This window comes from Daphnia pulex, chromosome 8 (assembly GCF_021134715.1).
Source record: "Daphnia pulex isolate KAP4 chromosome 8, ASM2113471v1".
Taxonomy (NCBI): Eukaryota; Metazoa; Arthropoda; class Branchiopoda; order Diplostraca; family Daphniidae; genus Daphnia; species Daphnia pulex.
In genome coordinates this window covers 10,874,288-10,902,070 of record NC_060024.1, presented here as the reverse complement: position 1 = coordinate 10,902,070, position 27,783 = coordinate 10,874,288, and the positions used below count along the sequence as shown (strand labels likewise).

The window sequence follows — 27,783 nt, the reverse complement described above, 5'->3', positions numbered from 1 at the left end:
TTTCCAACGTGAGGGAAGTTCGACATGCCCCAGTCCGTCTTTGCCAAAAAATATTGGCTTTTTGGCTATAAGCTAAGAGAGAGTATATTTGTACAACTAAATTGGCCTATGAGCTTTATAAATGGTTATTTTCTTCTTATTTTTGAATAGAGAGGGACCTTGTTCACTCCCACGGAATGCCAAATGCAGAGCACTTTGTAAAAAAGGCTCGGGAAATACAAGAAGGGACCCAAAGAAAATGGGGCTCAATTTGAGAGAGAGAGAGATGTTAGTTTACGGACTTTGACAAAGTTCCAAGTCAGGACAACATGTACTCAGTGTGTACATAGAGAGGATACAATGGGCCATATTCTCAGGTCAAAAGATCGAATGACCTGCGACGCGCTTTTAAAAGGCTCATGAAGAGACGGCGACAAAAAGAGAGATGGACGTCTATATATGCTGTTGGTCGAGGGGAGTGAATATATAAAGAGCAACAACCATATTGGTTTTGTCAGGATAGTATACAAATGGGCTTATACACATTGGCGGCGGAAGTCTGTCGCCGGACAGTCAACACTAATCATTTTGACTCTGAATTCAAATAAACATATTGTGTGTGGTTTGATCTATACACAGCCAAATGTTTTAAATTGAATTCGTCCAATTTTCAATTGAAATATTATTAAATTGATTACACAGAAATGAGGAGAAGATATGTTGGTTGTGTGTAGCTCATTTAAAAAAATTAAACCGCCATGATCCAGCGCCATGAGAAAATGAGTCAAAGAAACTCTGCGAGCTGCTATACAAGAAGATTGGCAATTAGTTTGATGGCGCCGTTGGACGCGACTGCTGCGTTGTGTCATCGTTCCTTTACACACGAAGAAGGAAAAATGTTGTTGGTCTAACCTCCGACCTTTGACGCGCCGCATCAGTAGCAACACCACCACTTTCTCCTCTTCCATTTACTCCACAAAATATGGGCGGGGCTTTCGGACGGTGGTTGGTTGTGCGTGTGTGTGTGTTTTTGTATCTTCTTTCTTTCTTATTTTGTGTGGGGTTATTCTTTTAAAAGGGAAGAAATAAGTCACGCCTCCTATAGTTTCCTCTATACTCTTCATGTTTATAACTTGCAAGTTCAGACCGCTGATCCACTCAGTTTGGACTCTGAGATCATCGCAGCTTCTCTTCATCCGCACCAGTGTTTTTCAGTTGTTCCAAACATTTTTGGCTGTTTCGTAATTCCCGCCAATAATTATTTAAAACATCTCCGACGGAAAAAAAACAAAATGTTGTGCGATCAGCAAATGGCGACGTCGTTTAGTGTCCGGGATATTTTGGAATTCGACGACGGTGACGGAATGATCGGCAACGGAGTCAGTCCGGGACCCATAGCGGCCGCTGCCGCAACGACCGATCCGTTGCTGCTCGAGCCGATCATGGTGGCCAATCCGTCGGATGCGACGGCCAATGCCGCGGGTTACTACGCCAATTACTGGCTGGAGAACAACGGTAACAACAACAACATGATGGCCGATAACCGGATGATGATGCCGATGGAAGAACAGCAAAACGCTCCGACTTACATTGCCTTACAACAACACGGACACCATCACATCCAGCCGCTTCCGCACCAACAACAACAACACACAGCCATCGATCCAGCCCATTACGATTATTCGTACAACTACATGAGTTACGACTGTCCAGCAGTGGCGGAAGAATTCAGTCGGTTCAGAGAAGATGACGAAACTAAATTGGCTGCCACTCAGCAGAGAATTAATCCAGCAGTTAGCAGACCTCTGACGACTTCTCACCACGTCCAGCAGCTCTCCCACCTCTGCCCGCCGTTTTCGGAGCAGGACGTCGGATGCGGAAATTCGATGGAAATCGCCACCAACAAAATCAAATCCAACCGTAAGTCAGCACAGTATAATTAAATCTTTTAAGCGCTGATTTTAAAAATTTTGGTTGAAACAGGAATCCTAGCGGCTAAACCGGAAAACAATTTCAGTAAAAAGGGAAGCGCAGGTAGCGAATCAATCAGCGCAAATCAAAGAACTACGCGTCTAAAGCGCAAACCTCGAGTTCTTTTTTCTCAGGTATGGAAAATAATTCAAAATTAATTTCCCGCAGTTATTATGTAATCGTTTAATTTTTATCAGGCCCAGGTGTATGAACTGGAGCGAAGATTCAAGCAACAACGTTACCTATCGGCGCCAGAGCGTGAACATCTCTCTTTGGTGCTCAAATTAACACCCACTCAGGTAATAATTTGAATAATTATATAATAAACGAATTATTATTAATAACAATTAATTATAATTAGGTCAAGATCTGGTTCCAGAACCGCCGCTATAAATGTAAACGTCAATTAAGCGACAAGCCGTTAGACTCGTCCAATAGCATCGCAACATCACCGGAACCCGGAACGGCTACTACGCCAATCCGGAAGATGGCTGAAGACTCGATGATATCTTCGTCTGGCGTAGTTGGCACTCCATCCGAAGCGGAAGAATCCATTTTGTACCAGCACTCGACAAACGATCCTCTCCAGCAACAACAACAACAACAACACCCGGTGCTTCCACCTTACTCCACCTTGTACAACCACCAACAGCATCCATCGTCTTCAGCGTACAGTAATAACGTAACGTCGTCTTACCATCACCATCAAGACATGGGTTATTCCGGCGCACCTGCCGAATCCACCGGCTATTACCTGATGGGCGGCGGCAATGCCGGAAATAGCGGAGTTGTAGTTGGCCAGAATTTTCACCAGCACAGTTTCTCTTCGAGTGTTCGAGCCTGGTAAACCCGATCAAAAACAAAGCTGCAGTATATACATACGTACACTTAATAATCACATGAATATATAATTAATCAATAATTCTGTCAATACAAACATCTTTAAATTGTTGGGTATTTGTGTGCGGTTTTTTAAATAGCAAGTATCGTTCCAGTTTCAAGTGGTAATTGAATAGGGATCGGAGCATCTGTATACTACTTGTGTAGGTTGTAGTTATATTTGAATAGGATAGTTGAAAGGGAGAGAGGAGGACAGTAAACAGTGGAAGACGCCAAGACAGTCAGGAGAGAACTGTCATCGTGCATTGAGTAGTGGCGCCACTGCTGGACTTGGTTTCCAGTCTTCTTCTTCTTCTAAATGGCGGATGGACCGCGACATTTCGACAATGAGGAGTCGCGAAATTCGAGAACTCGGCTGTGTGTTTGATTTCTCCTTTCAACTGTCATTCGAATTAGGACCCGGCCGTTTAAGGAGAGACGACTGCTGATGTGAGGACACAATGGGAGCGCACACACAAACACGACACGCTCCATTCATCGAGAGTCAATATTGAAGGTGTACGCTGGTGGCAGTGAAAATGACCATGAAATCTTTTAAGTGCAGTGTATTCCAGCACAAAAAAAACGGACTACTAACAACAGAAAGCTTTAGTAATGCAAGAGTTAATTAACAATCAAACGTATTTCAGGACAGAGAAAACTCTTCCTCTAAAAGCCAACCACTAAAATGGTTACAATGGGAACCAGAGTCATACAGAAACATCCCTGTTGACATAACTACAATCTCTACCCATACTTTATCACCCGCATTCAAACTGAGCGTAGACTGAATGGAAATCTGTTCATTTTGAGACGATACAGAATTGCCTTCTTCACTCACCCCTCGCCCAATTTGATTGCCATTCCAAAAGAGGGCTATAAATATTTGAGAAAGAGCTGAAGACGTCGGGAATTCCGGAACTCCGATGAAAGAAAAGAAATAGATGCCCGTTCGAGGTGCCGTGAAAATTCCAGACGGTAAATCGAAAGCGCCTCCGATGTTGAGTTCAGCCAATTCGAACGGAATGGCAATATTTGTTGTACTGAAGGAGCTATTTCTCTGGACATAGAAGTAGGTAGGTGCGGATTTAACGTCTGCATACCCGATCCATTTTTGAAAACCTATGACAAAGCAGTACTTAGAGAAATTCCAAAACATTATAAAGTAAAAAATCAACAGTACCTGCATCGCTAGGTAGTTTTGTAAAGTCACAATAAATATTTTCAACTTTCGCAATTCCCATCACAGAATATAATCCACTTAAGGTGTGCCCAATGTGCCACAGGTCTTCACAAGAAGACGGCATTCCGCTGACGACTACCTGTCCGGTGCATTCAAATCTGCCCAGTGTGTGAACGCCGGACGAACTTTCCAGAATGGTCCTGCCGAAGTTCAGTTGAGTAATTGGGAGGATATTTTTATCGGTTATCACACCTGCATCGATATTGAGAAATGTCATAATGCCACGAGATCCTAGCTCACCTATGTACGAACGTCATTCTGTTTACCGTCATCGGTTAGAGGTGTTGGTAGGCCAGAATCGCAATTGCATGGCACAAACACTTCGACACAATTGTTATCGATGCCACACTGACAGACGTGAACGCTGCTGTTGCTGCCTGACCAAAAATAATTCGCATTTCCGGTTCTATCATTCCACCAGGAATAGGCGACACCGTAAACCTCGAACGGCGCGGAGGTACAGTCGTACTGCATCAATCAAATGATCCATTGAATTAATAACATTAGTCAAGAAATGAATCAGCATTATAAAGAATTACTTTGATAGACTGGTGGCATTCATTAGAAAGCTCTGCTAATGCTGCCATTTGCCTCGTTGAAGCATTATAATTGATTTCTCTTGAATAGCATCCAGGATCGGTGCAGTGTCCAACATTCATTGGCGATTCACTGTCGTGCAAGATTGACGTCGAACCTTAAAACCCAGTGCAATTAAGTCTAGTGTTGTTACAATAGTAATCATTAATGAGATAATGGAATGTCTTACCTGAATTCATATCACAGTAAACGCTGATAGGATCATCTCCAACGCCCTGGCCGTCAGGATCGATCCAGTACATGCCGGAAGCCAGCGCTGGATTGGAGAGGCGGGTCTCTCGACAAGTTCTTGGCATAGCAGCACTCTTTCCAATTGATTGATTTTCAAGTAAACCATTGTTAGAAGAAAGTTTTAATTCTTCATTGGTTTGACGTCTGTTTTGTAGGAGATCCGTTAAAATCGAGTCTTGCTGTTCATTTTTAGTTTTTAGTTTACTATTTTCACTCTCTAGATGATTTACTTTTGCCTCCACAATTTCCTTTAACAAAAATATTAAATAAGAGTATTATGGTCGGAAAGAAGTAATTATCTTACCAATTTCTCGGTTAATATCTGTAATTTCTCTTCTAAGGAAAGGGCGCAAGTAGAGCAGTTCCAGCAAGCTAAAACTAGCAGACCAAATAAGTGAATCCTCGAGAAGCGAGCCATTTCAAGCGCACCAAGTCATCAAATTTCAAATGAAACTTTATTTTCCCAACCGGCGCCTTATCTTTTTTATATGAAGCCTGTGCGTGCAGTTATTTTGTAATCTTGTTATTAATATATCCTTTCAATACGACTGTCGCGACCGATGACAGACTTTCTTATATAAAACATAACGAAGGAGATGTCGATTTCTCAGGTTAGTCCCCGTTATCAAACCATGATAATTTGATGTGTTTTCTTGTCCATTGTTTGACAATACTTATTTTCCTTCGTGCTGTCTTCATAAGTATGCTGTTACCGCTGTGAACCAAATACGCACACAAAACTTGTGTTTGTTAATGTAATCAATTATCAGAGTTCACTGATAACAGTTTACATTAAGGGAAGAAAAACACGTTGACTTGACATTTGCGTCATTTGCCTTTCGTCATCTCAATTACAAAGTTATCAACCGAAAAGTTTCATATCCAATCACGTGGTGGATAAATTCGGATCGTGACGTGTTCTACCGTCATCTAACATTCGTTTATGTTATTACGTGGGAAAAACAAATAGGAGAGACTCTGTTTTTTTCGCTCCGTTGCTCACTGAAACGTACGTAGTTGCTCTCACTCTTCACAGATGACGGACGAAGCATTTTCGAGAGGCCAAAAACTCCCAAAACTTATTTCTGGTTCGAAAAGAAGGCGACGGTTATAAGAGCCAATAACATCCATGCTTAAGGATAAATCCGGCAAGTTTTAGCTTTTTTTAAAAAATTCTTAGTTATTTTCATCCATTTGGGCTGCGATTGGGTATAATGCTGAATTATTAACCAGAAAGTCCTGCATAGGTTTCTTATGGAAGATTTTACATTTTTGATCCCCCTCTCCTAAAACAATATCCTTTTTCAGCCCCCACCCTTTCTTTAAAAAATTAATTGAAATAAATTCTCTTCCTCATTTGAATGTTTTGTTTTTTGTTTTGTGACATCCAACTTCCTAACCCATCCCCCATCGTTTTCGACCAAAAGTATCTACCCCCTCCCTCCCTAAAACATGGTTATAGACACCCCCTTTAACTCTTTCCTTCCGAGAACTTTCTTTACCAATCGTTAACCACATTTCTGGCCAATCACTTAAGCAGAGCGGATGTATAGAACTGGAAGTCGAGTTTGAGTTTATATACTTGTGTGTATTTCTTCCGGGCCGTCTAATACCCGGACCTGTTGACCATCACAGTCAACGGGTCACGTTAGGTCAGAGGGAACACGTCCGTCTCCACCCAAGTCAATGACGAAAGCAGTTCTCTTTTCTTCTCGGATGTTTTGCGAGTTTGCCACTTTTGCCAGCCACTAGAGCAGAGAGAGAACCCTTCACCCTAGAACTGCGCGAAATAAACAAGCAAAAGGCAGAGCTGTTATTATCATATTCTAATTATGACTAGCAACTCTGCCGAGAAAAAGGAAAAAGATGATCACGTGTCCAAACAGGATGGAGAAAACTATTTCAATATCGCACAATTTTATTTGATTTCAATGTGTTATAGTATCCTCATTCCCAAAAAATGAAACTATACGTTGTGAGGTAACGTGTTGTTTTGCTTCGTTGAACTGGTAAACTATTAGCTACTCTCTTGGCTTCCGACACGTGTTGTGTCTCTCCTCTCGGTCTCTCCTTTTTTTATTTTTTGAATTTTTCTTGCGTCAGCAGCGGTTGCCAGTCTGAGCCCCGAGTGTTGAACGGACCAACTCCATCTGCTCTCCATTCCGCGTCTAGCTCTCTCTCTCTCTTAACTGACTATAGAGTGACACTAGATGTTCCTGATGATGATGGTGAAAACAAGATGACAGCTGATGCAACCGTTTTGCCACCGAACCGTATCGACCACATCTACTCTGTTATACGCTCGTTATACTACATAGGCCGATGGGTTTAAGTCGTTTTCACACTATTACGACTCTATGGGCCACTAAAATTCTAGGCCTAGTTGTATAATTACAGTTAACTAATGGCTATTTCAAATAATCCAGCACGTTTGTAATTCTCATTTCAGGGAAATCTGGTTATGACACGCGTCTTTGAACGACTAGGCCTCTTGTTTGACTGATGGTCGTGTTGTTGGCCCTTTTCTGTTGGTTAAACGACGTTCCATCATCATCGGGTGGCAAGTTCTTTGCCAGAAATCACGTAAAATGTTTAAAGAATTTCCCCCCAAAAAAGAAGTATTTAATTTTTACACTTTTATTTAGGCCTAATGCGAGTGGAGGTTACAACAAAACAGCTGTTGTTGTATTTGTGGAACTATTACAGAATTTATCGAGACTCGTTTGCTGAGTATATAGACGAGAGTCGACGACTTTTTCTTCTTGGCCAAGTGGCTCGTTCCTGTCGTCACTCGGGTCCGCGCCATTCGGTCGTTGAGACGGGCGAACGGCGCGCGCGGGTCGGACGCTTAAAACACCGGGTGTTGCGCCAACTTTTTCGGTTGTTGTTTCTTTCTTTTTTAACTTCCAGCCAGCTAGCTTAAAGCGGTTGGCTGTTGTATGTAAAAGACGAGAGCTGAATTCGGAAACTAAAGTGCGCGGTTGAAAGATGGCCAGGGCCAACAGCATTTTGAGCGTCTCCTATTTCTTCCAGTTACACACACACACACTGTGTGGAGAAAGTGGGGAATCAGCTAATCGCTCGCATAATTTGATGATTGACACATTTTCACGTCTAAAAGAAAACCCAACCAAATTTACAGGACAAAACGAAGCAGCAGACGTGAGTTATAACCGTTTCGGCGTGTACGTCGACTACATAAATCCAAGAGGCTTTTTGAACTACATTTGAAAATACAAGAAATCGATGATAAGAAAGAGCGTGAGAATGACTTAAAGGCAATAGAACATCTCTACTGTAAGTTTGGCTGCCTATTGGTGCGGTGTGTGTGAAACACACAAGTGCAAGAGTTTTCAACTCGAATCTTATTTTCTAATTCTCTTATGGCTTCTCCAAATAGTAGAACATCATCATCACTCGGCAATCAGCTCAACAGACGAACGAGGCTTACATCTATTATCGGTCACGCCGCTTGCGTGATGGAGAGCCCTGCTGACAGCCGCATCATCACACACTACACCACAGATACTATACTACTACCAGCAGCTCTAAACACGGATAGATATAATTGCGTGGGTATTAGTACATAGATATTGATTCAATTTAAAACGTACATACGCATTGATGCGGCTGGCGACCAGTGTCACGGAAATGATCGGATTGCCACCAGGTTTTATTTCACAATAGATTGTTGGTTATTTCTTTTTGTTCCGTTGATGGATGAAAATGGTGGAGCCCTATTCAACCGGCCAATTGTCGCGTGCCATCAGCTGATTATATATCCAAAGAATGTACATGAAAAGGAAAAAAAATCTTCAAATCGGCGATACCCCGTTAGCACTTGACTAAACCGCCGCCATCACACACGCGATAATAATACGTATGTATAAACCCCCACAGATTGAGTGTGTGCTGGACGGAGGGGTCTTCTTCTTTCTTCTTATATAACATTCAAAAATGTATTCCCAACCCCAATACCCGAGCCCCTAAAAACCCCACCCATTAGACTAATGGTTTTGAAGGGGGGAGAAGTGATTGAATGTGGCGTCAGTCGGTCGTACATAACACGCAACCAGCAGCCACCACCACCAGCAGCAGCCAGAGAGAAAGGACGGCCAGTTATTTCTTGTATGGATGTCCACCAGGAGGGTGACCAGACTGGGCTGTTGGTTCAATTGAATCAATATTGATGATAGCTTATTGATTCCACACATATGGATGATGCTGATTAGCCTTCCCCCACCCCTTTTCCCCGGCTCCGGATGAGTATAGATCATCTTACTTTCCTCTTGTCACCGCTCATCAAAGACTATCGGATAACACATTGAACCGATTACCCAATTACCCTTTGTTTATAGTGTTAATCACATCTTCAATTAAAAATCACTTTCCGATTGATCTCGTTAAATTGTTCAATTTTTAGCGGGAAGTTTAAACGGTGTGAAAATGTTTGTTCAACTCATTTACAACGTCACTGAATATCTTGTAAGTTGGGGGGCGTTGTCTATAACCATTTCTGTCGAACATGATTGAATAAGAATTAAGGAGGATCGAATAACTAACATGCTTATTTCCGAACAGACCGCAGACCTTTTGAAGAAGATGGCTGCCATCAGGAGGACGAATGGACGAGGTACACACGCGAGCGAGAGACTGCACGGACGAGATGTAAACTTGTCATCACCGACGCGTCTCTTGATAGAAAGGGAGGCTGGGGTGGGGATGTGTGGGTGGGTGGAAGGAGGTGGCGGGAATAGAAAAGGAGTGGGCGACAATGGCCGCACTTGGCAGCCGGCAAGACCCCACTTCAACAGTCCATCAGCGTCCTTACATGTAAGACTCTCTTTTTTCTCTCTTCTTCACTCTCAGAGTCTCATCCAATTGGTCTCTTTGGCTCCAGCCTGGCTCCGCCTCCTCTCCGCAAGCTCCGCCCACCCATTTCCCTGGGCGCTCGCGTTATAAAGTTGCCGGGATTTCGTCGGCCCCCGTCCAGTTGTGTCATCCAGCCGACGGAATCCTTTCAGTTTTTTTCTCCGTTGAACTCAAACACACAAAACAAAATTCCGACTGGAAAACAGACAAAATGGATTCCGATAAAGAAGTGAATCTCAGTGGGAAAAATTTGACTCCGTTCTCCATCGCCGATATTCTCAGCGGAAGCAGCAAAGCATCCGCCGACAATCCGCCGGCTCCTCCGACTCCTCCGCCAGCATCTCAACATCCGCCGCCAGCGGCCGTCGCCAATGTTCACCAACCGTCTTACCCGTGGTTTCTCTTCAATCCTCATCCGCCGTGCTGGCCGTTGATGTTGCCGGAAGCATCGGCTCAAACCGGATCCGGAGCGACAACAGGCAATAACGGCCAGGCCGACATGAGCAACAGTAGCGCATTGACAACCGTTTCCTCTTCGCCGGAAGACGACGACCTGGACCGGCTGTCGGACGACGACGAGCTGTTCGATCAAGACGACGACGATGACGGAAGCCTCATCGGCAGTTTGATCTCGTCGACGGACGACGGCCAGCAGGAAGACGCCCTGGACATGAGGGCCAGTCACCGCCAACATCGACGTCGCCATCGAACCCGTAAGTCGTCCCCAGCACAAACAATTTGTTCAAATTTCCCAAAAAATGTCTTAAACGATTCGATTTTGTGAACGCGCGTTGGCCACTTGAACTGGACGACCCGCGCAACCGGAAACGGACGCTCTCTCCATTCACGAGTGGAGAGGGGATTAAATGTATTATTTATATAATAACTTGATGGGCATCTGTGTGGGGGTCATATCCACACAACAACTACAAGCTATATGGCGTGTATACACGTGTTATTCCAACTCTTTCTGAAGTGTCGGACCTCTTAACTTGGATAGACGCTCGCAGCACAAACTGTTCACAGATAAGATTGCGGGGGGAAGGCTTATACTACTATTTCCCGCCCATCTTTCAAAATAGAAAAACACAAACAACTTTAGTCGCATATGTGTAGATTCTTTCTTTCTTAAAAGAGTCCCATATTGATCAAGAGGTCGGCTGATGCTGGAATATCTTTTACATGTATAGGAGAAACTCTTCAAATTGATAATGGACGACTAAGCTCTTGATTGGATCTCTCTTGTAATCCTCTTGAGAAATGGTCCCGCACGCTCATCCCGACGTGAAATCGGAGACTAATTGAATAGAATTGTCTTTTTGTCGATAGATCGGATGCTGATGGACAACGAACATCAGGCCGTGAGTGAGGAACGATCGCTGGCCAGTTTGCCGTCGCTTCACCATCACCTCCACCATCACCAGCAGCAGCAGATGCATCATCACCATCATCACCACCACCAGATGAGGATGGCGGCGGCGGCGGCTGCCGGAGGGCTTGGAATGGTCGTATCCGGCGGCCGGAAGAAACGATCCAGGGCGGCTTTCTCTCACGGACAAGTTTTCGAGCTCGAACGCCGTTTCGGTCACCAGAAATACCTGTCGGGTCCCGAACGGGCCGATTTGGCCCAAATGTTGAAACTGACTGAAACTCAGGTGAGTCGAAATTGGAACAGAAATTGAAATTGATAGTTTTTTAATTGAATGATTTGGAAATCAGGTGAAAATCTGGTTCCAGAATCGTCGCTACAAAACTAAACGGCGCCAGTTGCAGCAGCAGCAACAGCAGCACGACGTTGCGGCCGCAACGATGGCCCTCAACAACATGGCGGCGGCTAGGCGGGTCGCCATCCGGGTCCTGACGGAACGCCAAACGTCCGGACCTGCCCCATCCGCATCGGCGGTCCATCAGCTTCACAATCCGCAACATCCGATGGCCAACAACCAAAGATCGTCGTCCACCTCGGTGATGGCTCCAGGCCATTCGACATTTGCCGGACTGGCCGGCCACCACCCACATCACCCGCAACATCATCACAATGTCCACCATCCGTTCTACTATTGCCCGCCGGGTTACCTCGCCATGACCCCGCCCACCGATCCCTTCATTAACACAACAGCAGCACCTTAAATTAATTATTGCAACAGTTATATAAATTTTAAAAAAGATAAGAAAAAATGTCGAAATTTAAGTTAAACGTGTCGCCGGTGTTGTTGTACAAATAATAAGTGTCCTCATTTTTCAGTTGATGTTGAGTGTACAATAAATGAATCAAATATAGTAATTAGATTTTAAAAATTATAATAATTTCTACGTTGGCTGGCCATCTGTTGCTGCGGTAGACGGCCAACAAGTCGACTGTGCCCACACACACGAGAGAGAAAAGGACGGACAGGAGCTGCTTCGACTTTTTTAAAAAACACAGGAGAAATGATAATACATAAATATGTTTGTGTGTGTGTTTGGTCTGAAAAGGATGTTGACGTTGTGATATACGATGCTGGGAGAAGCAGAAGCTCACACAGGAGGAGCTGGGCTGGGCTGGGCTGGCCGGGGTTATATATTTGAGGGAGGTGCAGCGCTTGTTGGGAGGTCTCCGGGACGAAAAAGTAAAGAAAAACAACAACACACCAGGGGCGCGCCAGCGGGAGAAATTTAGCTCTCTCCATTCCGGATAATGTTCTCCCCCCCTACTACTAAAGAAAACGCACAGATTATATATGCTGGGCGCCGGAATAAGCCCCAGCAGAGCAGTTCAGTTCAGTTCAGAGGTGTGTGTATTAAATAGCCGTTTGTTTACATAGCGCATCGCTGTCTAAAGATGCACGCCGGATTGGAGAGAAATAAGTGCTGGAATGAAGTTTCACTCGAGAAATTCGCTTAACTGCCGCGCGGTCTATTATCAGTCAGCCTTGTTTACATACGTTCGTGAACTCGCCGTCAAACGCATAATAATAAGACGAATGGGAGCGCGCTTCTTTTGAATCGCCAGCGCCGATTTCTTCCGACATAATCAAAGGATATAGCGCGCTTGGTCCCACAGTTATGTATATTTACACCAAATGCTATTAGCCTACATTTTCTCTACCCAAGAGGTATAATGAATCAACTTTTCTTTTTTCAGTTCAGACGGAAACGTTCACAGATCAGAGAGACTATAATAAATATCGTTCAAAGAGATGAACTGGAATCGAGAGGGGCTGGCCATCACTACAGGCCCTCCAATGGAGAAATTTCGTTGGTATCATCGTTTTTAAGAGCTAGCTAGCTGTTACGTATAATCCAAACTGACTTGACGTTAACGACTGTGAGCCATTCGCCCGGCCTTCGACCCCTTTCTCTCCCAACGACGACATTTTCATACGGGCCAGAAAGGCCTATGCGTTCAAATAGACACACACACATGCGCAGTATTTGTTATCTATTGTCGATCATCAAATTTATGTTTTTTCTTCTTTCACGGCTTCCATCAAGGGGGTGGAAATGCCATGTCCATTTTTCTAACTTCGGGACTAATAACAGTCGCCCCCGCGGAGAAAAACGGGATCAAGATAAGGAGGGATGAAAAAGAGTGGCGGCAAGTCGATGCTGCTGCTGATGTGTCCTTTCAGCAGCTCGTTGACCTCTTTGGCGCACACACATCAGCCTATATGATATAACTAAGCGCGCACATATGGAAGAAGCTGCTGCTGGTGATCATGAACACACGGGGGCTAGCCGGGGTCACACAAGACCCCCATATAACTCTCAAGTGTGCGCTACAGCACGTCGTATATAGTAGTCTACACAGGGGCCTATACAGCAACACGCCGACCACTCGAACTCCATCATCATCCGTCTCTAAGGAAAAAAGGCTTTTTCGGCGCACTAGTTCCACCCTTAAGTTTAGCGTTTAGGCTCCGGTGAAAAATGAAAATGCGGCGGAATGACCTCATCGCGCTGACCAGAAAAAAACAAAAATATTTCTGAATGGAAAGTTGAGAGAAAACATTTCTGTTAAGCGATGACAGTCCTCAACATTGGACTGCTGCTGAACTGTGTTGTATGTGGCACTTGAAAGAAAAAAAGACATTTTCGGTTCGTTATGTGTGTCGTCCAGCAATATTGGTTTTGACGCGCCTTTCAGCACCACTTTCAGCTTATAGGTTTTATTTTGACGATTCTTTTTTTTGGGGGGTGGGTGGGTTTGAAACAAATGGCGCGGATATGTGACATAACACTCGCTGGCAAGCACATTCCCGAATAGCTCACAGAGACTCTTTGGAAAAGTGGAGGGGAGTTGTAGGATTTGCATGAAGATGCTGCCATCAATTTGAGCTTTTCCAGCAGCAGCCGCTTTTCGTTGAATTGAACATGTGATTGATGAAATTGCATCGCAATTTGCACAATGTCTCTCCCATTTTTAGAAAAAATGACTTTTTTTTAACTCTTTGGGTAATCACAGCATTCACCACAAAATAAGTTCGTCTAGATAATCATTTAATCAAATCCGGCGGGATATAAAAGAGTTGGAATAATTTTCGTTTTTTGGGGTCGACAATGTCTTCAGCTGCATTGTGTACACACACAGCCCACCCGTTCAAGTTCTTTTGGATCAAATGTCACGTGACTGTCAACCGGCCCACCAGCAGCAGCAGCCCAAAAGAGATTGGGGTAGTCTATACAGTTGGGGGGGAGTTATACACATCAGTATATGGAAGGATCTCGTTTCACTTGCACCACTCTGAGAAGCCATCAACATCATCTCTTGTAACACAACACAACACAACACACACAGAGATTTTGTTTTTTCCCTCTTAAAAAGCTCAGCCAGAATAAACTGTTTAGACTGGGACATCCCTCGTCGTCGCCATCACCCATTCAGCAATAAAACCTGATATAGTTATACATTCATTTCTCCGAAGTAATAATAATAAAAAAAAAAGATTCCTTCCGGAAGATATATATATCCAGGAGCTTAGATGTTTTGTCTATAGACCTCAAAGTCAACCGAGTTTTTGTAAGTATACAAATAGAGATAACTCGAATTTCTTTTCTGTCTATACACGGTGAAAGTCATTAGACATAATGTTGTAGCATAGTAAAACGTACAAGTATCGGGAGATTACGAAAGCAACCACGTATATAGAGGGGTGGGTGGGTGGGGGATAGAAGGGATGTCAGAGAAATGGTGGCCAATCAAGAGTGCACTTGAGAACTAGCGGAGCGAGTGCTTGACTGTATATATTTAGGTATATAGACGAAGAAAAGAATAAAAGAGGAAGAAAAGAAGAAGTAAAAAAAAAGAGGTTTAAAAGAGAGCAAAACGAGGCTCTCGACTCGAGTTGTCGTCGCTGACCATCAAGAACGGAGTATTAGGAAAGGACCATCGCTCGTCCCCCAGCACAGCCGTCCACCATCAACGAGTGGGCCACGCCCATTATAGAGCTTCTAGATAGCGAAAAAAAAAAACCAACTCACGTCGGCTCCTATACAAGATTCTTGTTTTAACCCCCCAACTATTTCGTAACATCCCACCGACAAATAAAATACAAGCACATCCATCAAAAGGAAAATGATGACACATTGTCGATTGAAATGAGGACAAATTGATTAGACCTTTTCAAGAATCTTTTGATTGGACTTTTCCTGGAACCTTTGGCAACACACGCATTGCGCGGAGGAGGTAAATTTTATCGATAAAGATGAGGTGAAACTGATTTCTTATCGATCAGATTTCTATATAGGCCTACTATAGGTGGTTTTATTCCTATAATAGAATAGTGAAGCTAGCAGACACCATCGCGCACAGACACAAAGTCAAGAGGTAAAGCAGCTAGCAGTCTCTATACCCACACAAAGTGTACAGTGCATATAACGGACTGGTGGTGCGGTCGTCTCAGCCAAAGGCCCCGGCCCCTGCGCCAAAAAAAGGATAGAGAGAGAAAAGAGAGAGGGGCCAATTGAAATGTGGAGAGAGTCTTTTCCGCTTGTGCGGACTTGAATAGGGTGCGTTGATTGCCATCCGCATCACAGAAGAGAGAGAGAGCAAGAGAGAGAGAAATAAGAGCGCAGTATGTGCGGAAGTTGTCGTCGTTGAACTTTGCCGCCGCTTTCTGGCCGTACAGAGTGTACGTGGGCCTACTGTTGAGTAGGGCACAGCCTGGCCCCACCTACTCCGGGGCTGCTGTGGGACGATTGGGGCTTCCACCAGTCAATTGGCACCGATTACTACATTCAACGCCGTTGATTACATCGTGTATATACGAAAAACCGAAAAAAAAGGAAAAAGAGGGGGAAGCAGCGGGTCTTATGTGTTTATACAACGGGGCGACGGCGCAACCGACGGCGACGACGTCAGTGGCCCATTATCATCAGTGGATTGCACTCGACCGACCACTTCAATTACACGACCGTGTAGTACATTGCCCATCCGTTCCAAATCAAACCCACGGCCGATGATGAAGCTCTTCTGGACGACACAGTTCCCAACGATCCCCGGATCCCGCACCAGTCAATATACACTAGTACTCTCTATATACTTATCTAATGTTATACAATACGAAATAATGTCTCAAATGAAATGTGACAACATATTTAGTAAACAGCATTTATATAGGGATAATAATGTTTCGTTCAAGTCTTTTCATACTGTTTAGGCTATATCAATCCGAACGCCTATCTAGTCATAATTCTGTTTTCTAGTTTGATGTTCCAGCATGTACCTACTTTTGTAAATAAATCAACAACAGTTATATAGAGGATATCCTGTGCTGATGCTCTGTTCCAGGAGCTTCATCAATGAAGGCTTCTGGACTCTCTCTCTGTTTCCTGGCAGTTTTTTTTTTTTACCAGGTCCCCATGTACACAACGTAGTACATATCGTCAAAATCCGGAAGAGTGCAAGATGTTCTGGGATGCTAAAGAGCGCGCCAGACAACAACCAAAAACAGCCGAGCTTATAATATAGTAGAAGAGAAGCTCTTTTTTTTTTTAAAGGGGGAGCGGCCATGGCTCCTGATGTCTGTTAAATTTAGAGTCCAGAAATTCGGAGCTTGCCGTGAGCTGAGGTTGCTGGTCTTCCGCCGAGAAAAACTGCTGCCGGCCCGGAGACTCGCCCGGCTTCTTAACGGATTGTTTGTTGTCGATCCTTCTTCGGGGGTATATGTATAGGACGTGCTGCTGCTGCTGAACTGCTGTGTGTATATGCCCTGCGCTCACAAAAGGGCCCACTCTGACGGGTCTTTTCATTTTCTTTTTTTTTTCTATTCGAACGTTTAAATATAAGCGCAGTCCGGTCTCGTCCGTCGTCGGCGCATTTCAATTGGCCCTCACATCGCGAGCCGGCCCTGTACTATAGAGAGAGAGAGCTGCCTCCGTGTTTGTATACATACTTGGCGTTCGTTAGAAGAGGCTTCAATGTCGTTCCATGTACACTATTGACCAATCTATTAGCTTATGCTATACAGCAGAGACTATACTCCCTCCATCTCTTGTATAGACTCTCTCTCCTACACATATAGCACAGCCAAGCGATTAGTCGAGAGATTTCACAAAGAGCTGTTTATATCTATACGAGCCGTGAATTACACATGACGTGCCGACATGCGCAGTTTTTCTATTAGATAAGAGCCCAAGAATTTTTGTTATATGTCTCTAATTAGTGATAATGAATTTCAAAATTTTATGAAAGCCAAAACTGCAATAGTTACAATAGTCGAGTTCAAGTATTGTTCGAGATCGGTTGAATTCTAATTTTTACACGGAAGATTATTTGAAAAAATAAAAAAAATGAGTTATTGTTATTATTTCCTATTAGCATTTGTGGTAGCGCGTGCGCTGGCCAGCCCCTATGGAGCCCCATTGGCAGCTTGTTCATCAATGACACCATTACACGGTTTCGACCCGCAAACTGATGTAGAATCGCCGTTCATCATTTTACCTTTAATGGTAACTGCCATTTTACTATGTGATTATTTGATTGAAATAGAAAATTATAATTCTCTGTCGTGAATTAGAATGAGATCATGCAAGGCACAATTGTTAACCTTGCATTATCGACTATGACGGACGATTACTTCAAAGGTAAGTGTCAAATGATGTAACCAAACGCAAATAAAACTGGTCTGTAATTATGGGTCAAACAACAGGATTCCTTGTGATGGCTTTTGATAACTACGGCGAAACGATCGGCACATTTTCCGTTGATGAGTATGGCCATTTGATGAGTTGTCCACTTGTCCCTACGGAAGAAATGTAAGAACGTATTTTTCAAATTTATTGGTGGAAAACGTAAATTTGTGATGATTTTCTGGCAGAATGCAGTTACCCATTTGACGAAAGATGACAAATCGTTCGTCCAGTTAAACTGGATGGCACCGCCCTACTTTACCGGACCCGTTCACTTCAGGTTTTTTAATTAAGCCGTTCAGATATTATCAATCAGATTGTTTACATATTCATTTTTATTATTTTTTTTAAGGGCTACTTTTGTCAAGGACGTTGCCAACTATTGGGTGAAAGTCAATTCGTCTGTCGTGAACGTCGTTCCATTCGTTATGCCGTCCTCGGGTGTCAATTTCGCTAGCACCAGCCCCTTGATGGCGTTGCATCTCTTGGCTCTGATTGTCGGCATGTTTTGATTTTCAGCTGTCACTTTTTTGTTGTTGGTAGGACCTTTAGAAATCTAATTCTTGGCTACTAAAATGTTTACGTGATTGTTTTGTTCAATGCCGAGTTAACTTATAAAGTTTGATTTATGGTTCTATTACGGTACGTGATTCATTATATTAATTTCGGTCTTCTTATTCTATTTTCGATTTTAAAACCCTTTGTAAGTGAAGACTACGTTACGTATTTGAAAATAGCATGTCCAAATTTCATACCGTGCTACAGATAAGAGGAAATAATTATTTTAATTTCGTCATACCACTGTTACATAGCACCTCATATAGCACAATGGAAACATGGAAACAGCACTTGCTATTAAGATATTTTGCATTCATGTTTTCTTAGTAGTGATCTTGTTTGTTGTCAGCATAATAGGTATCAGTCATACCCTCGTTGGTTGTCAGAATGACTTCATCAATGGCATGGATAACTCCTTGGGAAGATGAAAGGTCAGCCTTAACAACGTTGGCACCACCAAACGTGATGCCGCCTACACGTTCGAATCAGAAAAATGTGTTACAATCGAAGCATTACATCATTTTGCGACTTATTCGTCCTTACCGGGAGATACAACAACGTCGACGGTACCGCCAGAAAAGACTGGGATGGGACCAGTTGTGAGTCCTCGGCTGTAGAAAGTTCCGGAAACCCAGTGATTGTTAATCACTCTCCATAAAAATTCGTTTGGATGGGTAAAATAGTAGCCGATCAAGTCGCGTGGAAGGCGTCTGAAAGCATCGTCGGTTGGTGCAAACAGCGTGAAAGGGCCGGCTAAAATCACGAATTAAATAAAACAAATATTCATACATTGACAACAGAGGTAGTTTTTGGCATTCAAAAATAAAATTACTTGTTTCTCTAGCGACAAAGCCGACATCGACAAAAGCACCCAACAGAATTGTAAAGTTTCCGTTGCGTTTCAAAACCTCAAAGAACGAGTTCAGGGGCGGAGGAAGTTCAAGAACTCTGTCGATCACGTAAATGACACCATTACTTGCTCTCAAAGTTTTCAATCTCAGAGCTCCGTTGATGGTTAAAATCTAATTTTTAAATTACAATTATCGCAATTAACATTCATTTTATTCGTTGTTCGTTGCCGAGTTAAATATTATCTGGATGCTGCTTACCTCTCCATTTTGACCGTATCTGTTGTAACGGATGGGCTCATTTGGAGCGCCCCTCGCTTGACTAGTTCTCAGAAAATTTCCCTCAATTCTAATAGCAGAAATCAATTGTGGAATCAACGCATTCGTGTGATACGTAATTAATTCCTTGAGTTTTTCAGGATTTTCCAAATAGGAATTCAACTTCATTGGACCCAAGGCGGCAAACGCTTCGTTTGTTGGTGCAAAAAGTGGAATTCCTGGTGGAAATATTACTCCTAAAAATGTAGATTTGAATATTGAGTTACCGTATAATCTTAAATGCTTAAAAAACTGGAATGTTCAACTTTTCTTACCAGGCAGTCCAGGCCCAAGAAGAGTTTCCGCTACACCAGTTTTGATCGCCAAGTCGAGAAATGTTGTTAGGCCGTTTTCTTCCAGAACTTCAAGAATGTTTCCCTGAAATGAAGCAGAAGTTCTAATGTACCATTTCATCAGAATTAAATTTAGTGTTGATTAAGTTAAATATTGAGATTATCTATACTTACAGGAACAGCTGGGTATTCTGGAGTACTCTTCTCCTCATATGACGAACTATACGCCAAAGTGGCAGTTATAAAGAAAAAGACTAAACAAGTTACAAGAGACTTCATTTCGGAAAGACTTTTTCCGCTGCTGGTTGCTCGGAATTCAAACTGATGTCATTGCGGTAGAAAAGGCGCTTTTATACCAAATTTTTCGCGGTTGTTATTGTAAAATGTATATTATGCTCAATTGCAAATACTCTATTAAAAGAATATTCAAATTCTTTGATTGCGTACACATAGTTTTCATTGCATGACATTGCATAACGTAAGTACCCTCAGTCCGTTTGTTGCGTCAACACAAGACATGAATGGTGAAAGTGGTGCAGTGGTGCTCTTTCCAATGGTTACACATTTCGGCGGCTATTTTTAAACTCAAAACATCAAACATTCAAATGGCCATAAATTATGTTTTCATCGAAGAATTTGGGTTGCAAAAAAAAATAGCGGAACAGGCATCTCGTATATATGCTATGGGGGAATATACTAATGCCTCCCTTGTTTCTGCCTCTGGTCAATCACGAACTTGACAAACGCTAGATTAAGATAAGATTTAGCTCTGGTATCACATAATATATTGTCCTTTTAATGTTAAGTTGACTAAAGAAAACAGTAACTTTCATGTTGACCTAATTAGGACTATTTTCAGCGCTGCTGTCATCTAGTGGAGGGAGAAATAAGGTTTCAGAGAATTTTGTGAGCTTCAATTGTTTTGTCAAAAAATTTGTGTCAATTGGCAACACCGCTTTTCAGTTTTCACGGAAGTTCGTCTGCAGTAAAAGGTAAAAGACTAAAAGTTAAAGTCATATCACGGTCACGCAGTTGTCTCGAAAGCGTAACGCTTGTGTTAAACTACAACACGTTGAGGCTGTTATCACTATCAGCATAGTATTGCAAAGTTTCAATCATTGAATTGTGTGATTGCAGTGAGCATGGCGGCATGAATGAGTCCGTTCACGCAAACGTTTTCTTTTATTCTCGATTTCCTAACCTGTGTTACTAGTCCTGTTATCCCCAACGTTGTTGCAACAAAGTAGTCAAATCAAGAAATAGTTTGGAACAGCTCATGCACCACGATCACATTGGTGCAAGGAGTGGAGATGAGGCATGGATCGTTTCACCCACATTGGATTTTTCAATTTCCTTGCTAAAAAGAATGTGTGCTACAAGAAGCTTTTGTTCTAAATGGATTCATCAAGTCAACATTATCTCACCACTAAGCTACAATGCCACAGAAGCAAGTCTTACACTTTTCAAGTAGGGTGTGACTGTTGAAGATATCTCTGCTTGTGAAGAATGCAGCGATGTAGAAAAAGTACTTAAAGAAGTGAACTCAAACATTCAGTGACAGCAGCATCTACCTACGTGAACTGCCTTGCACAACATTTACCTGCAATTAAAAGCCTACATGGGAATTGGCTTTGTTTATGTTCCACATCAAGCAGTGTTGAAGAAAATCCAGTGAGAAGAACGTGAACAATGGTGTTCAATTTAAGTTATTTTTGCCTATGTGTTCAATGTTCAACGGAGGAAATAGATGTTGTTTGTAAGGTTGATGTTGACAGCAGCGGAGGTATTTTCTGGCATCAGTGAACTACCTGTCTTGTAGCTGCATGTAGAAACCATAACTATCCTCAGATGATCCCTTATTTGATTCGAACCACAGCAAAAAAGCTTTCTGTCAATGGATTTTAAAATCGTGAAGTGATTGGCATTCTTCCAGAATTTCATCATAAAGCAGTGGAATGTCTTGACATTGCAAAAAGTCGTTGTCGATCACTTCCTTTATCCATTCTGTTTCAAGTTTATCCAATTTTAAACAATCTAATTCTAAAGCTACGGTTTGTTGGTAAATTTCAACGTTATATTCCATTTTATTACGATCTACCGAGTTTACACTTTGAGATTTCAATATGTTCTTTGTACCTTGTAGTCTTTATTCATTTATTTTGATCACTCTGTGAACTTGATTAATTGCCTACTGTACTTTAAATTCTAGGAAATATTCCTGATCGTCTAGTTTCTGATGTCACTCACATCCTCAGCTTCATCATCCTCTCACATCTTTGACAACAACTCCAACTTTTTTGCCCATTTTTAGTTCTGTGGCATTAGATTTATGATAACAAGTAAGCATAACTTTCTGATTGTAGCATCTGATAGTGTGTAAGTACTTAAGGGTAGAAGTCCACTAAACATTATAAGCAATGATATTAGGCCATTTTCAAAAATGAAAGTACATCACATACAACGTAGCTGACATCAAATTTGACTTTCTTAATTCGTATAGTGATGGACTGTTTGCAGAATAAACCAGAATGTGGCTAATGGGCCAGCCCAGGATTCAGTCGATGGTCGGGCCGACGACTGCGCCTTTGAGCTGAGTCTCTGCCAGCCCACTGGTGAATATTTCGATGTCGTTGATGATTGTAGACGCTGGCCAGGAGGACGGTGTTGGTGGATGAGATGCGTCGCAACGATCCCTAATTCCCCTAAGTCACCCTGAAGACGTGCCAGTTTGCATGTCCATCCCGCTCGAAGGTCACGGAGATCAGTACGCAAAAGTGTCATGGAGTGGTGTAGAGGTTGGGTGAGAACGACACGTGTTGCATCGTTTCGTTATCTAGCGAGTACATAGCCGCAAGCCATAACCATTTGGTATTCATTTTGATATTGGTTTTTGTAGACCCATCCCCAGCAACGTCAACTTGCAGAAGGAAAGAACATTTTCCTTTACGTTCGAAGGTCACGGAGATCATTACGAAAAATGTGTCATGTGGTGTAGAGGTTGGGTGAGAACGGGGCGTGTCGCATCATTATCAAGCAAGTACAATAGCCGCAAGGCTTATGAGGGGAATGGTGAGAAAAATTCGTATAAAAGGAGAGAGAAAAAGGCGATAGATATCAGTCGGGTGAGGATATCCGACACGGCAACAAGTGCAGTGCACTCTCTGTGACCAACTGCCTTCTTCATCGAGTTACCGGTTCGCAATCATGGTTATATATTCTGTTTTTTACATGGTGTTTTGTATTAATGCTTAGTTATCTACTTGTTAATATGCCAGTTAAATTGAATGTTATGGTATTTAATATTAATGTTTAAATTCATTAATTATCTAGTTAACTATGGCGTCGTGCTGCTGTTGGGTGTTGTATTGTTGATGGCTGGGTTCACCACTGGTGTACCGATGTCTCCTGGGTATGGCGGATACCAAACCGCAACGCCGCCGCCTCCTACACAACATACGCAACAACCGGTACACCACCAAGGCTCCAGAACAACTTATAATGCCCCGAGCTACACCATCAAAGAGCCGGAGTTCAACACCGAGGCTCCCAAGTACTACACCACTAAGGCACCGGAATACTGCACGACTACGTATGCTGCCCCTGCCTACTACACCGAGGCCCCTAATTACTACAACACTGAAGCACCCAAGTACTACACTACAACCTAGGCTGTCCTAAGCTACTACACCAACGCCCCGAAGTACTACTATGCGTATAAGGAGTCGTTTAAAAAAGAAATTATAGAAAAGGAGAGAGAAAAGGTGGTAGAAATCAGTCAACTGAGGATCTCCGACACGGCAACAACTGCATTACCCTATCACTGCATTCCTCATCGTGTAACCAATTTGCAATCATGGGTAAATATTCTGTTTTTACATGGAGTATCATATTAATTCCGACAATTTATAAATTTGTTAATTTAGTTATAATTGAAAATATATCAATGACAAGTGTTGCATCATTTTCAACAGGTACAATTGCCGTAAGGCTCGAGTTGAAAGGAGAATCAAGAGAAGGAAAATCATATTAAACGAGAGAGAAAGGGGGATAGAAATCAGTCAAATGAGCATCTCCGACACGGCAACAATTGCAGGGTACTATTTGTCAACAACTGCATTCCTCATCGTGTAACCAAATCGCAGTCATGGGGAAATATCCTGTTTTTTGCATTGAGTTTTGTATGAATCCAATTTTTTTCTATTTGTTAATATGCCATTGAATATTAATGTTTAAACTTATTCATTGTTTAGTTAACTATAGCGTCGTGCTGCTGTTGGGGCGTTGTATGGCTGGGTCGACCACTGGTGTACCGATGTCTCCTGGGTATAGCGGATACCAAACCGCAACGCCGCCGCCTAACTACACAACAACAACTTTAACGACCAGTTACTACACCGAGGCCCTCAAGTTCTACACCACTAAGGCACCGGAGTATGATACCATAACTTACGCTTCCCTGAGCTACTACACCGATGCCCCGAATTATTACTCTGCTTCGAGCTTCACCACCAAGGCAGCGGAGTACTACAAGACTACGTATGCTGCCCTATCTTACTACACCGAGGCTCCCAAGTACTACTGTGATACCAGCTACTACACCGAGGCTCCAGCTACCACACCGAGGCTCCAGCTACTACACCGAGGCTCCAGCTACTACACCGAGGCTCCAGCTACTACACTACTACACCGAGGCTCCAGCTAATTTCTCGACCCAAACGGTCGAATACTGCATCGAAGTGCCCAAATATTACTCTGCCCCGATCTAAACAGCCACAACTGAGACGGTCAAGCATTACGCAGCCCAAACTTACTACACAGGTGCTCCTTCCTTCTACGGTGAACAGAAATACTACACTGATGCTCCACTTAACTACACCCCAACCTATGCTACATCTACGAACAATACCGAAGCCCCCACGTACTACACAGAAGAAGCATCATATTACACAACCACGTACGCTGTCCCAGTTTAGTTCACAGAGGAACCCAGGTATTACTCTACTCCAAGCTACTACCAAACTAAGGCTCATAAGTATTACACCAGCAACGCTCCCGAGTATTACACCGCTACCTACGCTGCTCCGACCTATACTCCGAAGTTGCAAAGTATTCCTCTGCCCTAAGGTATTACACTACTAAGGCATCAATATATTACACCTCAACCTACGCTTCTGCAGCTGATTACAGGGAGACTTCTGAATACTAGAGCTGAATTTTAATTTGATTATTTGTGTCGGGATTTGTGTTCAGATTTTTCGGTTATTTTTTAACAGTTGCTAGTCACAGATATTTGATAGAGGATGTTTAATGAGAAAATAAATATTTATTGCGGGTAACCATCTTGTAAGACTTCACTAATTACCTTTAAACCTTTTGACAATGTGACAGATGTTTCTAGTTTGGAGGTAACTACTTCTCTAGTCGCTCTTCATACGGACATATCCTGGTCTTTGGACGAAATTCTTTTTCGGGGTAAGTCACGAAAGAAACGTAGGCTACTGTTAAGTGTTTATTCTAAATGTTTAATATCAACAGTTCTGTACTTTTACATATAGGATGGCGTAACAAAGTAGTTAGCAGACATTGATTTTGGCCCCTTCACAGAAATTTATTGAAAGAGAGATGTCTTTACAAGTAATAGCCAAGCGTCTTAATGCATGAATGTAAAACTTCAAAGTCAGATAAATATACTGTTTTATTTGCTGAACATTACTTAGTTATAAATTACTCAAACACAATGAACAAAAAGGTGAAAAGGAATTGCTTTATTTTCCCACCTCCACCCACAATTCCTCCACTTTTTACAATCACACATATACATACATACATACACTTAAGTTAACCCGTTGGCTGCCACGCCATACAACCCGTAGGTTGTTCTCTACTCTCTACGCGCCATGTCTGAAGGATCCATGACCAAAGTGGGACTTGCCATTACTGACAAGTCCGGGCTGACACGGTGACAGGAGAAGATGGAATGCACGCCTCTAGAATCCATCACCGTATCGACAAGGGGGAAGTCCCTATGGTGCACTGCCTAACAGGCGCCTTGCGGCGAATCTTGGGCTGGTGCAACTCTCCGACCCCGTGGCATGTAAACCACGAGACCGAACAGCGCGGCCCGTGCTAAGGAGCTAGGGGAGAACAAAGGCGTGGCAGCCAACGGGTTAACTAACACAAACGAAAACATATTACCAACAACAAATGATAATCCGCGCTGACATTTTGGAGATACCGGCGATGTTTTGGTTTCCATCTTCTCGACGTCTTCTCTGCATTACCTGAATAAAGACAAACAAGTGTTATTAAGTGAAATGCCAATAAAAGTTACATAATACATAAAGATACATTGATCTGTTTTTTTTGCTGAAAACTTTACAGGCGCTTAAAATTTTGCTTAAAAATTTAGCATTCAACATCCAGAACTGTACACAGAACAAAGCTCACTTGCTAGTTTTATAAACAAATTCCGGAAGTATACCGGAAGTAAGCCATAGCGCCTAAACCATTGAGCTGCCGACGGAATAAACCAAATATTCGTGATCTCCATGAAATTTGGGGTCGATTAGCTGTGATTTAAACGAAATCCAAAATTTGGCCAAAATCGAGAATTTTCCTGAACTATAGTTCAGGAAAATTTTCGAAACCGGAAGTACGAATACGTAAAAAACAAAACATGAACTTTACCACAAATTTGACGAGGATCACGAATATGTGGTTCTTTTGCTCCTCGAATGAATATTTACTGAACTACTGACTGAAATGATTAAACCGGAAGTAAAAAAAAAAAGCAAATATCGAAAATTTAACAAGTGAGCTTTGTTGGCGGAATAGTTATCGTCAGTTTCCACTAAAAAATTTAAAAACAACAGCTGCCGATAAATGTTTAAAGAGATTTGCAAAGTAACTAAAACTGACTGTTTTGACAGCTAAAAATGATCGTAAGCCATCTAGCGTTAGAAAAAAGAAACACTTCTAAGTCTAAGTAACACTTCTTTAGCGCGCATGAAGGGCCTTATTTTTGAATTATTACACAGACAGAGAGGTTAACGCAAATAGATTACTAGTAGATAATCTACGAAAATAAGTCAATTGTCCGGTACCTGGCCATAATCACATGGTGAGTGACTGCAGGTGTGTGACAGTAACTGAAGTGATCCAACTCGCCAGTGAAGCAAGAAAAGTTGTGTAGCAGGACTAGCAGCATAAGAAGCACTGAAGTAGTGAAGCTGGATGAGTCTTGAAGATAAGGATGGAGTTCAGAACGTTTGTGGGAATCTCTCTTCTGTCATGGACAAATCCAGCATTGGCTCAAGGATGTCCATGGGGATATTGCATGGCCTGTAAAAAAAAATATTAAATATTAAAAATATAAAAATTAAAAAGCATATCAATCTTTACTGTTTCTAAGAAGTAAGAAGCACAATGAAATGTTCACGATGAAAAACCGTAATATTGGAATTACAGCAACCAACTGCATTACTCCTCGGCTGGGATAAATTTCCTGATGCTAAAGAAAGTGTTATGAAAAATTGCAATAGTGTGGTGATAGGTGATATTGATGCTTACCTTTATCATATGGGTGATGATGTAGCAAGGCATTTGGCGTAGTGTGGTTTTTGTGGTAGCAGTAATGGGAAAATACCTTATCTCCGCACATTTGTATACCACTATATGTGTGCTTCAAACATGAGTTTTAGGCTTTTGACAGCATGAGGATCTAATGGATGGAAAGTGACTGAGCACTTAAGTCAACTTGTTGGGATGACTGACAGTTAGCTATGCATCTAAAATTAGAAGAAATAAGTTGCTATAATATGAAAATAAGGAAATTAGGTGAAGATAAACCTACATAAGATACGAAGTTCAATTTGGTATTTGAAAT

At 42.5% G+C, this 27,783-nt stretch overlaps 5 protein-coding genes and 2 long non-coding RNA genes across 12 annotated transcripts; 4 read left to right on the top strand and 3 right to left on the bottom strand.

Moving 5' to 3' along the window:
- Positions 1-1,047: 1,047 nt before the first annotated feature.
- On the top strand, positions 1,048-2,900 carry LOC124200037 (homeobox protein Nkx-2.3-like). The gene is made up of 4 exons (XM_046596119.1): positions 1,048-1,899; positions 1,963-2,084; positions 2,148-2,249; positions 2,312-2,900. The coding sequence occupies exons 1-4, from the start codon at positions 1,272-1,274 to the stop codon at positions 2,795-2,797; spliced, it is 1,338 nt and encodes a 445-aa protein (XP_046452075.1). The 5' UTR covers positions 1,048-1,271; the 3' UTR covers positions 2,798-2,900.
- LOC124200036 lies at positions 2,839-5,369 on the bottom strand. The gene is made up of 6 exons (XM_046596118.1): positions 5,205-5,369; positions 4,839-5,148; positions 4,612-4,766; positions 4,339-4,540; positions 4,013-4,264; positions 2,839-3,951 (listed from the first exon to the last, which is right to left on the bottom strand). The coding sequence occupies exons 1-6, from the start codon at positions 5,316-5,318 to the stop codon at positions 3,476-3,478; spliced, it is 1,509 nt and encodes a 502-aa protein (XP_046452074.1). The 5' UTR covers positions 5,319-5,369; the 3' UTR covers positions 2,839-3,475.
- Positions 5,370-5,755: 386 nt separating this feature from the next.
- LOC124200043 (homeobox protein Hmx-like) lies at positions 5,756-12,199 on the top strand. Of its 3 annotated transcripts, none has more exons than XM_046596126.1 (6): positions 5,756-7,285; positions 7,350-7,483; positions 7,546-9,733; positions 9,801-10,485; positions 11,102-11,427; positions 11,492-12,199. In XM_046596126.1, the coding sequence occupies exons 3-6, from the start codon at positions 9,464-9,466 to the stop codon at positions 11,900-11,902; spliced, it is 1,692 nt and encodes a 563-aa protein (XP_046452082.1). In that variant the 5' UTR covers positions 5,756-7,285; positions 7,350-7,483; positions 7,546-9,463; the 3' UTR covers positions 11,903-12,199. The 3 variants fall into 3 exon arrangements, with proteins under 3 accessions (XP_046452082.1, XP_046452081.1, XP_046452083.1); XM_046596125.1 differs by having other exon boundaries at positions 5,756-7,483; positions 7,546-8,197; positions 8,304-9,733; XM_046596127.1 differs by having other exon boundaries at positions 5,756-7,483; positions 7,546-8,780; positions 9,482-9,733.
- Positions 12,200-17,466: 5,267 nt separating this feature from the next.
- On the top strand, positions 17,467-19,221 carry LOC124200284 (putative defense protein 1). Its single transcript, XM_046596459.1, has 5 exons — positions 17,467-17,701; positions 17,770-17,836; positions 17,902-18,007; positions 18,070-18,161; positions 18,234-19,221. Exons 1-4 carry the CDS (start codon positions 17,543-17,545, stop codon positions 18,086-18,088), a joined length of 351 nt encoding a protein of 116 aa, XP_046452415.1. The 5' UTR covers positions 17,467-17,542; the 3' UTR covers positions 18,089-18,161; positions 18,234-19,221.
- Positions 18,648-20,233, bottom strand: LOC124200283 (periostin-like). The gene is made up of 6 exons (XM_046596458.1): positions 20,073-20,233; positions 19,881-19,983; positions 19,549-19,802; positions 19,272-19,461; positions 18,983-19,192; positions 18,648-18,911 (listed from the first exon to the last, which is right to left on the bottom strand). Exons 1-6 carry the CDS (start codon positions 20,175-20,177, stop codon positions 18,763-18,765), a joined length of 1,011 nt encoding a protein of 336 aa, XP_046452414.1. The 5' UTR covers positions 20,178-20,233; the 3' UTR covers positions 18,648-18,762.
- Positions 20,234-20,935: 702 nt separating this feature from the next.
- Positions 20,936-25,605, top strand: LOC124200285. Of its 4 annotated transcripts, XR_006877248.1 has the most exons (8): positions 20,937-21,957; positions 22,108-22,237; positions 22,399-23,092; positions 23,229-23,755; positions 23,870-24,076; positions 24,149-25,022; positions 25,287-25,370; positions 25,454-25,605. It is a non-coding gene; the product is annotated as an uncharacterized LOC124200285 (long non-coding RNA). The 4 variants fall into 4 exon arrangements; XR_006877250.1 differs by lacking the exons at positions 25,287-25,370; positions 25,454-25,605 and having other exon boundaries at positions 20,936-21,681; positions 22,399-23,105; positions 24,149-25,234; XR_006877249.1 differs by lacking the exons at positions 25,287-25,370; positions 25,454-25,605 and having other exon boundaries at positions 20,936-21,957; positions 22,416-23,105; positions 24,149-25,234.
- A 1,397-nt stretch (positions 25,606-27,002) lies between these two features.
- Positions 27,003-27,636, bottom strand: LOC124200282. Its single transcript, XR_006877246.1, has 3 exons — positions 27,468-27,636; positions 27,300-27,408; positions 27,003-27,239 (listed from the first exon to the last, which is right to left on the bottom strand). It is a non-coding gene; the product is annotated as an uncharacterized LOC124200282 (long non-coding RNA).
- Between the last annotated feature and the right edge of the window lie 147 nt (positions 27,637-27,783).

What these genes read in the sequence shown, in the direction of transcription:
- LOC124200037 (XM_046596119.1), top strand. Translation starts at nt 1,272, where the DNA reads ATGTTGTGCGATCAGCAAATGGCGACGTCGTTTAGTGTCCGGGATATT. An exon ending in CAACAAAATCAAATCCAACC is followed by an intron (nt 1,900 to 1,962) that starts GTAAGTCAGCAC and finishes TGGTTGAAACAG; the next exon opens with GAATCCTAGCGGCTAAACCG. An exon ending in TCAAATTAACACCCACTCAG is followed by an intron (nt 2,250 to 2,311) that starts GTAATAATTTGA and finishes AATTATAATTAG; the next exon opens with GTCAAGATCTGGTTCCAGAA.
- LOC124200036 (XM_046596118.1), bottom strand. Translation starts at nt 5,318, where the DNA reads ATGGCTCGCTTCTCGAGGATTCACTTATTTGGTCTGCTAGTTTTAGCT. An exon ending in AACACCTCTAACCGATGACG is followed by an intron (nt 4,265 to 4,338) that starts GTAAACAGAATG and finishes ATATCGATGCAG; the next exon opens with GTGTGATAACCGATAAAAAT. An exon ending in AAAACTACCTAGCGATGCAG is followed by an intron (nt 3,952 to 4,012) that starts GTACTGTTGATT and finishes GCTTTGTCATAG; the next exon opens with GTTTTCAAAAATGGATCGGG.
- LOC124200043 (XM_046596126.1), top strand. Translation starts at nt 9,464, where the DNA reads ATGCTTATTTCCGAACAGACCGCAGACCTTTTGAAGAAGATGGCTGCC. An exon ending in GTCCATCAGCGTCCTTACAT is followed by an intron (nt 9,734 to 9,800) that starts GTAAGACTCTCT and finishes CTTTGGCTCCAG; the next exon opens with CCTGGCTCCGCCTCCTCTCC. An exon ending in TGAAACTGACTGAAACTCAG is followed by an intron (nt 11,428 to 11,491) that starts GTGAGTCGAAAT and finishes TTTGGAAATCAG; the next exon opens with GTGAAAATCTGGTTCCAGAA.
- LOC124200284 (XM_046596459.1), top strand. Translation starts at nt 17,543, where the DNA reads ATGAGTTATTGTTATTATTTCCTATTAGCATTTGTGGTAGCGCGTGCG. An exon ending in TCATCATTTTACCTTTAATG is followed by an intron (nt 17,702 to 17,769) that starts GTAACTGCCATT and finishes GTCGTGAATTAG; the next exon opens with AATGAGATCATGCAAGGCAC. An exon ending in GACGGACGATTACTTCAAAG is followed by an intron (nt 17,837 to 17,901) that starts GTAAGTGTCAAA and finishes GTCAAACAACAG; the next exon opens with GATTCCTTGTGATGGCTTTT.
- LOC124200283 (XM_046596458.1), bottom strand. Translation starts at nt 20,177, where the DNA reads ATGAAGTCTCTTGTAACTTGTTTAGTCTTTTTCTTTATAACTGCCACT. An exon ending in GATACGGTCAAAATGGAGAG is followed by an intron (nt 19,462 to 19,548) that starts GTAAGCAGCATC and finishes TTTAAAAATTAG; the next exon opens with ATTTTAACCATCAACGGAGC. An exon ending in CTTTGTCGCTAGAGAAACAA is followed by an intron (nt 19,193 to 19,271) that starts GTAATTTTATTT and finishes TCGTGATTTTAG; the next exon opens with CCGGCCCTTTCACGCTGTTT.